Genomic DNA, 13,455 nt, shown 5'->3' on the forward strand with positions numbered 1-13,455 from the left:
CCTCCCAGAAATGCTTGGAGGGCTGCAGGGTGCTGGGGATCAAACCTGGGAAATCAAATCTCTCATATGCAAACATGTCAACCCATTGTTTGTCTGGATCAAGAGGCCATATGGGTTGCTGGATCGAAACTGGGTTGGCCAAGTGCAAAGCAAGTGCCCTGCCAATATACTACTTCTCTGACCCCTGGTCCCTTTGTCTTTCCAGTCTGGAATCAGAGAGCCACGGAAGTACTGGCTCTCTATTCTCCACCTCCACCCCCCTTCACACCACCCTGAGTCCCTTGCTTCCAGCTTAGCAGCTTGCACTCTGCAAGCTCTTAATGGAAGGCTGCAGGGGCATCTTTATGTCCTGGTCTCCAAACAGAAGCCAGAGCACAAGGCATTTGGGCCACCGCTCTCCACCTCCCTGACATCGCAAACCCGTGGCTGCTTCACTGCACCTCTGGCTGAGCCCGTCCTTCTCTGGGCCTCTGTTTCCCCAGCTGCTGGATGGCACAGATGTCAGCCCCGTCCCAGCTGCGCCTGCTGTGGCTGCGCTTACCACATGGTGTGATGGTCTGAGAAGATGTCTTCGGGCTGGAAGATCTCGCCATCGTAGTAGCAGGGGCACTGGGCCTGGGGCACGCAGTCGCCCCTCTCATCCTGGTAGAGCCCTGGGGGGCAGAAGCAGCCCTCCAGGCAGGCCTCAGGGCATTCCTCCTCCGGGTGGGAGAGGGAACGGCAGGTCGTGTTGCAGAAGGTTCCGCACTGCAGGTAAGTCTGGCCCTCTGGACAGCTCAGTGCTGGGAGTGGGGGAAAGGATGGAACAGTTGAGAGCTACTCTCTGTAGCCCTGACTCCCTGTTTCTGTCTGTGGCTTTTGTCTTCACTTTGAGCAAAGCTGCACTTTCAGGCCCAGCTACAAGCATAGACCTTTTCTCCTCAGCCTTCTCGAAGCATCTTTCTCATGCCACTGACCACAATGGTGCCTATTGTCCACTTTGAGCACCTACTGAATACTCTGTTCTTCACATGGCTTTCAGATCCTTTATGCCTGTCTCCTGGAGCAAGCCCTTCCTGAAGGTGAGATTGCAAACCTTGACATTTTCTTTTTCATTCTTCTTCTTGGTGTTTGGACTCAGGGACTACTTCTGGCTCTGCACTCAGGACTCACTCCTGGCAGCATTGGGGGAACCATATGGGATGCCAGGGATTGAACCCAGGTCAGTCACATGCAAGGCAAGCACCGTATTGGCTGTGGTATCTCTCAATCTCCAAACCCTGAAACTTAAACCATGCTTCTGAGCACTAGCAGAAAAAGAATCTGAACTCAGCTTGGACTGGGGGTGAGGGCGGCTCGACCAGCAAAAGGGTCAAGCTGGAAGGGGACCTCAGGGCCATTCTCCGTGTGGTTCAGCCAACCAGGATAGATATAGTTCAACACTTGGCCACAGGGATGAAGCTCTAGTTAGGTCTAGCAAAGTCGGGGGCCTCCAGGGTATACCTGGCAGTGCTTGAGGGGCTCTGGGGTGCCCGGGATGGAATTCTAGTGTTTGCACAATCATTCCCTGACTTCTGAGCATCTCTCCAGACTGTGCTTTTCAGGAAGAACAGCCTCTGTCAACTGGCTGCAGAGGAAGGGCTAAGAGACGCAGGCACTTATGGGCTCTCCCCATCATGCACCCCTCTCTCCACCCTGTGCTGCAGACTTGAGAGCACCCCAAGGCTATGGCCTTTTCCTGGGCAGTTCGAATAGGGTCAAAGCTCAGTTATTCCAAACACTTTCCTTCCTGTTGTTGATAATGCTGAGAAATGAGTCTTCCTCTGAGCACCACCCTTGAGGGACCATTAGAGAATCCTTCCCCTTCTTTATCAAAAGTCATTTCCACAGCCTGGGCTCTCTGCAGAGTACTTCACCCTGGCCAAGAGCCTCAGAAGCAGAAGTAAGGTGGCGGGGGGTGGGGGGATTCTAGAACATTCCATGGGCTACTGTTCCAATAGCTGCTCCGGACTTGGATGTCTGAAGTATGCCTGACAGAAATGGGCTTCTTTATTTGGACCAGCAGAGAAACAGAGCCATGGGATGAATATTTAGGATGAAGGTGGGTGAAAATGGCACAGGGCAGGGGAGAAGAGGCCATTGGGCAAGGAAGCTGGAAAAACCCTTTGGATCCACTGTGATGAGCTGAGATCTTGACTCCTCAGATAGATATTGACACCTCTCGAGAGCTGATCTATGGCCAATTGATTTCCTTCCCTCCCTCTCTCTCTCTCCTTCCCTCCTTCCCGCTTTCCTTTCTTCCATTTCCCCCAAGACATTTCTCTGGCTCACAATTCGGGAATGTCAAGTTTTGTTCCTTTTGTTCTGACAGCCCGTGCTCTGGTCTTCCAAGAAGAAGCATCAGGGTCCAGGGAAGATATCTCGGTGGTAAAAGAGACAGGGACCCCAATTCAATCCCCGATACCCTGACCACTATCTGGTATGGTCCTGCTGGGGTTGAGTAATATTCCAGGCATAAGCATTGGACGATCTGTTCCAGTTGGCATAGTATCACCCAGAGTGATCCATGAGCACTCTTCCTCCACCCCCCCCAAAAAAATAGAAGGGGCAGCATTGATTTAAAGGAAAACAATGTCAAGAGTGCTGCTCAGGATCCCCAAAAGTGCTCTATGCAAGTGCCTGATGGAAAAGAATCTCTCCTATGGGGGTTGAGAGCCAGCAGCTTAGGGATTTCTGTTTGTCTCTCCAGAGGGGAAAGGGGTGCAGCTAAATCAGAAGAAAACAGAGCCTGAACTATCAAGAAGAGATGTCAAGGGGCCGGAGAGATAGCATGGAGGTAAGGCATTTGCCTTTCATGCAGGAAGTCATCGGTTCGAATCCCGGTGTCCCATATGGTCCCCTGTGCCTGCCAGGAGCAATTTCTGAGCCTGGAGCCAGGAGTAACCCCTGAGCACTGCTGGGTGTGACCCAAAAACCACAACAACAACAACAAAAAAAAGAAGAGATGTCAAGAGGATGGACACAGAAACCTCAAATCCCACACACCTCCTCTGCTCTGTCCTAAGGTGTGTGGTCTCTGGTCAGATGGGAATCTCCATTTAAACCCAGACATAATTCCTTCAGTGCCTCAGGGTAGGGTGCTTGCTTTGCACACAGCTGACCTGAGTTCAATCTCCATAATCCCAGATATAATTGCCCAAGCACGACCAGGAAGGATCCTTGAGCAGAGTCAGGAGTTAAACCCTTAGTACTGCAGTATTTGACCCAAACTACAAACCCCAAAAGGGCACCACCTCCTAAAGCAATTCCTGCTTCCTCCTTGGCATGGCCAGCCCATCTCTTCTTGCTCAAGGAGAGATGAAAATTTCCATAAATCCCTCTGCCATTGTGGAAAAGGTCCCAAATGGCTCCTAGAAGTTCAGGCAGCATCTCTATGACAGATGCCCAAGTAACACACATGCCACTCACAGAGAGCAGGTGAGAGAAGTCCAGGCTAGAGAGGGTGGCTAAGGCCACCACCAGCATGTGGCCCCTCAGACAGTCCCTGTGCCTATCTGCCTACCAAAATCCAAATATCTAGGGTCAGAGCAGTGGCGCAAGCAGTAGGGTATTTCTTTGCATGCACTGACCTAGAATGGGCCGCAGGTCGATCCCCCAGTGTCCCATATGGTCCCCCAAGCCAGGAGCGATTTCTGAGTGCATAGCCAGGAATAACCCCCGAGCATCAATGGGTGTGGCCCCAAAACAAAACAAAAAGCTAACAAAAGAAACCCAAATATCTATATTATCTGTGTGCCCAGCTGGATTATATTTATTATATTATCATTAAATATATTTATATTACATGTATCATATAAATATATTTGTTATATTAATATATTTATGTAAATATAGAGATTTGGTTTTTGGTTCACACCCATTAGTGCTCAGAACTTACTCCCTAGCTCTACACTCAGGAATCATTCCGCGGGATTGAACCTGGGTCAGCTGCGTGCAAAGCAAGCCTCCTATTCACTGTCACTCCAGTCCCCATCATCAAATTTTTTCTTAAGGAAAGAAAGGACCCGGGTCGACCTAGCTGGGCACTCAGCAAAAGATCCCTTAAGAGCAGCAACAACCATCACTAACGGAGCAGTCTAGAGGGACCAGCGCGTGGTACAGATGCTATCTCTGAAGCCAAGGAGAGTCGATTCCCGGCATCCCATATGGGCTCCCAGCCTGCCAGGAGCAATTTCAGAGTGCAGAGCCAGGAGTGGACCGGAGTGCCACTGGGTGTGACCCAAACACCAATTAATCAATCAATAATAAAATTTAAAAAGAAAAGATGGCGTTTGAACTCATCTTCTGGTGGCCTTCACCCAACCCTCCAGGGATGCAGGAATACACTGATATCAACCTACAGGGGAGGCATCTTCAGGCCTCAATCGGGCAGTACATGCCTCGGGACACGGGGATGGGGGGGGCAGCATCCACCATCCAGTCCCTCAAAACCTCCAGGTAGCAGGGACAGGAACTGGCTCTCAGGAGTTGCAGAGTCTAAACAGTTTCCCTGCGACGTTGTGCTGGACGAATATGGATCAGGCAGGGAGTGTGGCTGCAAATGAAATGTAGCCTCCCTGGCCCATGCCGATCAGGTGCATCTGGGTATTGATATAGTGATACAGCTCTGTGTGGCAGGGTAAGTGCCATTCCCCTGGAGAATGGCAGCCGCAAGGTGACCTCAGCCTTCAGGACTGTCCCATAACGTGACATCTTTAGCCAAATATCCATGAAGGGCTGATAAAGGTCCACGTATGCATCTCTGGGGGCACACAGGAGAGACCCAAAAACGGAGTTGCAAGAGGAGAGAGTGGTGGGTTCTGGGACACTGCACCCCTGTAAGGAACCACTGTCCAGAAGGAAGGGAGACACCTACCACAGAAGTCAGGCTCTCGCCATGCAACACGTACGCCTTTCCGGGCACAGGCCGCAGCGTAGTTGGCCACTGCGTCGCAGAGACAGTCCCTGCCATCGGCGCAGGAGCACACGTCGAAGCGACAGTTGCGCAGGTAGGGCTGGGGGCTCACAGCTGCATGGCAGGCCTCAAATTTGGAGGATGTCAAGAGGGCACAGGCTTCCTCGGCAAACCTGGCTGGAGAGGGGTAAGGGAGATGCAACCAGGCCTGCCACCACCTCCAGGCTGACCCCCAAAGAGTGCCTACTCTGAAGTCCATCCCCATGCCAGTTTCTCCTTGGAAAGCTACTTCTGCAAAAATCCATTTCTCTTGGCTCCGGGAATCAAGATGTTTATTTTTTTTTCCTTTCCTAATTAGATTTGCCATAATCCACTGCATAATAAACTTACATAATAAACTGCTTTCCGGGCACACACACACACACACCCAGTACAGAAGGAGAAAGCATCTTAGAAGTTAATGCAGGGCTGAAAGATTGCCCTCCTTGCCACTGCTGATAAGAGCAAATAGGCGCGCATTTATAACCCAATAATTTCATTTTGCCTCTGTGGCTTCAGTTTCAACAAACTGGAGAGGCAGGGATGGAATTCAAATAATCAGCTCTTTCCCAAGATGGGATTCACGAGGGGGGCTCCCTAAAGGAGCTTTGGACCCTGGGGCCAGATCCAGCATGCCTTGCATGCAACTGACCCAGATTTGATCCCTGGCATCAGCCCAGCTGGAGTGATCCCTAGATGCGGGGCTAGGAATAAATACTGAGCACCGCCAGATGAGGCGCACACACACACACACACACACACACACACACACACACACACACACACACACGGGGCAGACACAGAATACAGGATTCTGGGGTAGGAGCTTGTAAGATGCTTGCCTTGCACACTTCTGAACCTCTGACATGGGTGCACTTATCTCCGGGATCCTAGTCTGCCAGGAGTGTGATCCGTGAGTGCAGAGCCAGGAGTAAGCCCTGGACACAACTGGGTAAATACACATTTCCACCCCCTCTTCCAAGAAACAACAGGGACAGAAAAGCCCCAGCTGTGGGTGAAGCTCGGGCCTGCTACATCCACTCAGGCCTGGGTGCACCCCAGTTCACAGCTCCACCTACTTTGGCGTGGGTTAAGGGTGCAGGGGTCACTGGGCTGCCTGGGCAGGTCTGCGCAGTCTGCGTGCAGTTTCCAGGCATTGCCAAAATCCTCCACCAGTGGCTCCACCAGGCCGGAGGGTGTCAAGAAGTCGTCGCCCCGGTTGCCGTTGTAATTCCCGCACAGCCCACACGTGTGCCCCGCGAAGACTGGAGAGAGCTGCAGGGAGAAGGGGGAGTCCTGGAGCCGCTGGAGCCCAAGCAGCCACCACTGAGGAGATAGTTTTCACCCAAAAGGTCCCCCCTTTCTCCAGTGAAAAATTAAACATAAAAGTAATAAACCACATGGGGCCAAAGCAATTACACAGCGGTAGGTGTTTCCCTTTGCACACAGCTGATCCAGAATGAACCTTGGTTCGATTCCCCGAGTTCCATATGGTCCCCAAGCTAGGAGGGATTTCTGAGCGCAGAGCCAGGAATAACCCGTGTAACTCCTGAGTAATCCTGTCACTGGGTGTGGCCCAAAAACCAAAATATATAATAATAATAATAATAATAAACCCCAGCTAACAGACTCCAGGAAACGGCCTTCTGGGAGGGCAGACTTGGCTGCAGGAAGACTCCCTCCACATTTTTTTTCTGGGGGGGTGGGGTCCACACCCAGCAGCACTCAGGGGTTACTCCTAGCAAGCTTGGGGGACCATATGGGATGCCGAGATTCAAACCAACATCCTTCTTCATGCAAGGCAAACTCCTTACCTCCATGTTACCTCTCCAGCTCCACCTTCATTTATTTTTAAACTTTATTTATTAATTGTTGATTGGTTGGTTATGGGGCCACACCCAAAATCCAGGGGTTACTCCTGGCTCTGCACTCAGAAATCATCCCTGGCAGGTTAGGGGACCATATGGGATGCCGGGAATCGAACCCAGTTTTGTCCCAGGGTATGCTGCATGTAAGGCAAATGCCACACCGCTGTGCTATCTCTCTGCCCAACCTCCACATTCTTGATGCTTTTGTGTGTCAGGGAAACAGAGGTGCAAGGGAAGGGGAGGGGTGCCATGAACTAATTTCTTAGGAGGGACATTATGCACCCAGCAGTGGAGATCAGTGGCAGATAGAACACGGGCCCTCGATTCCACTCAAACCGGATAACAAGAAGAATCAAGGGGGTAGAGCCATAATATAGCATGTAGAGCATTTTTTGCCTTGCATGCAGCAGACCCGGGTTCGATCCCCAGCAGCACATATATATGGTTCCCAAGCCCCATCAGGAGTGATTTTTGAGTACCACCAGGAGGCATGGCCCAAAACAAAACAAACAAGAAGAAGAAGAAGAAGAAGAAGAAGAAGAAGAAGAAGAAGAAGAAGAAGAAGAAGAAGAAGAAGAAGAAGAAGAAGAAGAAGAAGAAGAAGAAGAAGAAGAAGAAAGAGAGAGAGAGAGAGAGAAGCGAGCTACAGCTAGGCAGGGCTGACTTGGGGGTTAAATCTCAGTGGGCTCTGTCAGGCCCACACACATTTTTCACATTTGGTGACAAAGAACAAAATAGGTCAAGCTGGGGTCGGAGCAGTGGCGCAAGCGGTAAGGTGTCTGTCTGCCTAGCGTGCGCTAGCTTAGGACGGATCATGGTTCGATCCCCTAGCATCCCATATGATCCCCCAAGCCAGGAGCGATTTCTGAATGCATAGCCAGGAGTAACCCCTGAGCATCATCAGGTGTGGCCAAAAAACAAAAAAAAAAAAAAAAAAAAACAAAAAACAGGTCAGAACTACAGTACAGCAGGGATGGTGCTTGCCTTGCATGCCTGCCCCGAGATTCACTCTTCAGCATTCCATATGGTCCCCAAGCCCAGGAGTGATCCCTAGCACAGAGCTAGGAGTAAGCCTTGAGCACATCTGTATGTGCCTCCAAAATAATAATAATAATAATAATAAGAAGAAGAAGAAGAAGAAGAAGAAGAAGAAGAAGAAGAAGAAGAAGAAGAAGAAGAAGAAAAAGAAGAAGAAGAAGAAGAAAAGAAGTAGAAGAAGAAGAAGAAGAAGTAGAAGAAGAAGAAAGAAGAAGAAGAAGAAGAAGAAGAAGAAGAAGAAGAAGAAGAAGAAGAAGAAGAAGAAGAAGAAGAAGAAGAAGAAGAAGAAGAAGAAGAAGAAGAAATAATAATAAGTGGGGGGCTGGGTTGAAGGTGGGAGAAGGCAACATGGTTGGGGGGAACCTGAACGGGTCCAAACCCCAAACTTGTATCTGCTTTCCCCTTCGCTCCGAGCCTCCACTCAAGAACCCTTGAGAACTCGAGTCTGTGATTTTTCAGCTTCCTGTCGAGAGGGCCTAAATCATAGATGCAAGGTCACTGGGACCCACCTACACCTCCAACACCTGGCCTAATGCCTGTCTGCATGTAATAAGACCTAAAACGGGATTGCTATAATTTACAAGGCAGAAACCCCTCTGGCTGTATCCCAGACCCCAGGCAACCTGGGCTTCCTCAATTCTGCCCAATTATCTCCAAATCTTTCCCAAAGGAACAATATCACCCTACACCTACACCCTATCACACCCTATCACCTACACTCCACTCCAACCCCATCCCAGTGGTGGAAAGATTCTGGTGGAACTGGTGGGAGGAGTCTCAGGTGACATTTGGAATTATTCTATTTGCTTGTTTAAAAAGGTGTATTTCCAGCCTAGCCAGATAGGACAGCAGGTAGAGCACTTGCCTTGCACACAGCTGCTCCAGGTTTGATCCCTGGCATCCCATGTGGTCCCCAGAGCCTATTAGGAATGAGCCCAGAGCCCAGAGCCAGGAGAAATCTCTGAGCACTGCTGTGTGTGGCCCACCCAAATAAAGAAGGCAGATTTATAAGGAGATATTTAGCACTTTTTTCCTTCCTAAGAAAGGAACAATAATCAAATAGCCTCTGATTCCCAAATTAGAGTTTCTTAAAAGTCTTCCATTCTTGACCCCTTACCCCCCCCGCCGAAAAAAAAAGGCAACAGGGGCCACCACTGCCAAAAACATTGCCAATTTTTTTAAGGTTTGTTTTAGACTCTGAGCCTACGGGAATCTCTTACTGTTTGTCAATTTTTTTTTAACTTTGAGTGATTGGTTTTTGAGCCACACCCAGCGGCCCTTAGGGGTCACTCCTGGCTCTGTACTCAGAAATCGCCCCTACCAGGCTGGGGGACCATATGGGATGCTGGGAATTGAACCAGATCCCTCTGGCCCCACTGTTCGTCAAATTTGCAACTCACAGTTTACTGCTGTAATTCCCAGTCAGTGACACAGCTCCCACATGAGTCACTACCCACATGAAGAAGAAAGGGTCGAGAGGTTGCAGACCCTTAGAAAGTACAGCCAAGGAGACGTCATTAGTGAGGGCTCAGAGAGATAGTACAGTGGGAGGGCATTTGCCTTGTATGCATCTGACCCTGGTTTCAGCCCCAGCCCCCATATGGTCTCGAGAACAGAAGCAGGAGCGATTCTTGAGCATCACCAGATGTCCCCCCAACACCCCATCCCTGCCAAATATCATTAGAAGAGAGTGATTGGGGTTTTCACTTCCCTGTTAATGCACCAGGATTTTCCTAAGATTTCAATTTCCCACCACACCCTTCTTCCTCTCTGCAAAAAGTGCAGGGTTCTCTAATAGTTTGCTTTTAGCGGTGGCCTGTCTCCCCTCCAGTGAAAGCGAAACTCAAACCCAGGACTGCCTCTAGGATGATGCACTCTCAGCTATAGCCTCTGCCTCTCCAACATGGCCCAAGAGCCCTCTGGGAAATAGGCACCTAAAGTGCTCACACACTCTCTCTCTCTCTTTCCCTTTCCATCTCTCTCCTCTCTCCTCTCTTCTCTCTCTAGCCCTCTTGCTCTCTCCTCTCTCTTTCTATCTCTCTCCTTCTCTCTGCTCTCTCTCTCTCTCTGTCTCTCTCTCTCTCTGTCTCTCTCTCTCACCCTATCTCCCTCCCCATGCTCCCAAGAGACATACCAGTCCCCTGCTCCAGACCTGCCCTCCTTTCTGTCCTCTCTCTAGATGCCACTATTTTCCTCCAACCCCTGGGGTTCTCTCTGAGCTCTGCAGAGGGGAGTGAGTATAGAAGGGTGAGCTAGGAACTACCAGGCAGGGGTGATAGCAAGTCTGGCCGTTCATAATCCTCAAATTGTGGACATCGAGAACACACTTGCTCCTGGAAATGAATCTCCCACCTACTCTGGCCTAGTTCCTGCAACATCCAAGACAGGCCAGACAGGCCAGACAGGCCCAAGCAGGAAAGAGGCTGGAGACGCCCCCCCTTCAAGTGGGCTTTATCCTCCTCTTGGGATGCAGGTTTTCAGGCTGCTAGTGGCCCCACAAGTCTAGGGTCCAACTCTATGATACCTGCCACCTCCTGTTCCTCTTCCCCCAATTGTGTCCTTTCTTCCTCCTGTCCAGATATGAAGGAAGTTTTCATGATGAGGAAAATCCAACCTTTGGGGCAGCTAAATCTGAGCAATATGACATTGTCATGAAATGCATATCCTTGAGATGGTTCAAGTCGATTTGTAACCCCAGTAATCTGTGACCATCCTCCAAATGTGCTCATATCCTTGAGGGTGAGGGTGTGCAGAAGACAATATTTGGGAACTCCTGCCAGATGCCCACAAATTTCCCATCCTCCATCCAATATTCTATCAAAGGGAGCATTTGCCTTTGTTGGGGCCCAATCTTGGAGCAAGAGATATGCTGGTTCCACTGGACCAATGAAAAACAAGTTCTCAGGGCTAGAGCAATGGTACATTGGGTAGGGCAATTATCTTGCACACAATCTGGGTTCTATCCCCGGTATCCCATATGAGTCCCCGAGCCTGCCAGGAGTAACCCCTGAGCACAACTGGGTGTGAAAAACAAACAAAACAAAACAAAAACAATCGAATTCTCCACTTGTCAGAGTAGGCTGCTTGGTTCTTGACTAGCTCGCAGTAAGTTTCTGCAAAGTCATCAGAGTCCTCTTGTCACTGGATACAGCCACCTCACAGTGAACCCTAACTTCCCTTTCCTTCTCAGAGGATTTAAATGACAGGGGACTCCTGGGAAGGAAGAGGAGGACACACCCATGAAGAAGTCAAGGAAAAGCAGCTGGAGAGAACACATCCTACAAACTACAGCACTACTCTGTGGTATGGTCCTAAAGGAGAATATAAGGGGCTAGAGGCCACAGCACACAGGAACCAGGAAATCAGAGGCCTGGAGCTCATTGGGTCACCAAATGACCAATAGTCCAGACCAGTGGGACTTCCTGTCCAGAAAACAGGGCCCTTTCTTTATTTCCATCTGCAACAGGAGAGGTTGACCAAATGTCCAAGACCTTCTAATTACTATGTGAAGGTAGGTTTTTTGTTCTTAATAAAGAAAAAACAAAGTTATGACTATAGAATTCTCTCAAGACTCTCAAAGAAAGAACATACTGCCATGGCTGTAGAGGGCTATCCCCAGGTCATGAGAACCTGGATCCCAAGAAGCAGGAGGGAACACACCAGGGTCTCCAGGTAGGATATGGTCTCGCTTCTTCAACTGTGGATCCCTTAAGGGTCACATAACTAAATTTGGGGGTCACAAGAAATCTTAAAATTTGTGATAAAATAGGGGCCAGAGCTAGAGCACAGTGATTAGGGCATTTGCTATGTACACAGCTGACGTGAGTTTGATTCCCAGCATCCCATATGGTCCCTCAAGCCTGCCAGAAGTGATTTCAAAACACAGAGTCACTCGTAACCCCTAAGTGCCACCTGGTGTGGCCAAAAAAAAAAAAAAAAAAAACCTGTTTTAAAATAAATTTCTCTATGACTTATTATCAGGAAACATTTTATTTTTGTTTGTTTTGGAGGCCACGCATGGTGGAACACAGAGCTTCCTCCTAATTCTGTGCTCAGGGATCACTCCTGGAGATGTTTGGGGAGACCCTACACAATGCCAAGGATCAAATTGAGATTGGCCATATGCAAAGCAAGCACCTTAACCCTTTAACTGTGTGTTTCTGATCCCCTATTTGATCTAAACACCTATTTTATTGCAGGTAAAGCTGGAATCATGGAAATATTTTTCAAGAAAAAAAGATGTTATGAGTGGGGAAAAAAATGAAGAAGCCTTTTTCTGGGGGGGGGGGGCAAAAGTGAAGTCCTGAGGTCTGTAGGGTGGGAGTGGTGCCTGAGCTACCCTAGGGAGGTCCTGGAAGCAAAAACTCTTTTCATAAGAATACAAAAATGACATTTGGATTTTTCCCTTCTAATTGTCTTGAGCTCACAGTGGAATTTTCCAGAGGCTTTCCAGAGGCGATGTGACAAGTAATAATGCCCAAGATTGAAGGCAGAAGAAGTGAATCCGGCTGATGCCAATAAATAAGTTTGCAGCAATAGCAAACTATGGTATTCATCTCACCCCTTATTTTTGTTTTCAAAAACAGCCCTTTCTCCCCTACCAGGACAAAACCAGTTGCTGCTATTGACATGCAGGGGTAGTGGTGGTGGAGGAGAGATTTAGAGATTTAAGGCACACTGGCAATGCTCAGGGGTTACATCCAGCCCTATGCTCGGCAGACCCTATGCAGTACTGGGAATCAAACCAAGGTTCTGAACACAAAAGTCTTGTTCCTTCACCCTTGCACTATCTCTCTGATTTCTTGCAATCCCAGTTTTTTTTTTTTTTGGGGGGGGGGGCCATACCCGGCGGTGCTCAGGGGTTACTCCTGACTGTCTGCTCAGAAATAGCTCCTGGCAGGCACGGGGGACCACATGGGACGCCGGGATTCGAACCAACCACCTTTGGTCCTGGATCGGCTGCTTGCAAGGCAAACGCCACTGTGCTATCTCTCCGGGCCTGCAATCCCTGTTTTGTTCAAAGAATCCACAAAGACATGGGTCACATGCCTGTGTTTTTTTCTTCTTTTTTTTCTTTATGGGTTTCAGATCATACATGGTGATGCTCAGAGGTTACTCCTGGCTCTGCACTCAGAAATTATTCCCGGTGGTGCTCAGAGGACTATATGGGATGCCATGTGCAAGGCAAACACCCTACCCACTGTACTATCCCTATGGTCCCTTGTGATTTCATTTCTTCGGTTTGGTTTGAGTTCTGGGCCACACTCAGTGATGCTCAGAAGCTATTCCTAGTTTTGCACTCAGAAATTATTACTGATGGTGCTCAGGAAACCATATAGGATGCCAGAGATTGAACCTGGGTTGGCTGCGTGCAAGGCAAATGCCCTACCCACTGTGGTATCACGCTAACTCCTGTGACTCGTTTCTAACTTGGTCAGTATTGAGAAGTATAAGCCTCATAGACAAATTTGAAATCCTTGCCTGCTGTGAAAATACAAAAAGGGAAGGCCAGTGGGTAAAGTGGGAAGTCAGACCAGAGAACAGTTGTTGGCTCTCCCCCACCCCAGTGATGTGGAG

The 13,455-nt window shown here is 49.2% G+C and overlaps 1 protein-coding gene across 1 annotated transcript in view; it reads right to left on the reverse strand.

The window, feature by feature from the left end:
* The window catches only part of VWF (von Willebrand factor), a 143,793-nt gene that overhangs the window by 78,565 nt on the left and 51,773 nt on the right, over nucleotides 1–13,455 (reverse strand). Inside the window, 3 exon segments of the mRNA XM_049771928.1 lie at nucleotides 542–782; nucleotides 4,895–5,110; nucleotides 6,052–6,247. Of these exon segments, the coding sequence (XP_049627885.1) occupies nucleotides 542–782; nucleotides 4,895–5,110; nucleotides 6,052–6,247 (653 nt within the window).

This window comes from Suncus etruscus, chromosome 4 (genome assembly GCF_024139225.1).
Source record: "Suncus etruscus isolate mSunEtr1 chromosome 4, mSunEtr1.pri.cur, whole genome shotgun sequence".
Classification (NCBI taxonomy): Eukaryota; Metazoa; Chordata; class Mammalia; order Eulipotyphla; family Soricidae; genus Suncus; species Suncus etruscus.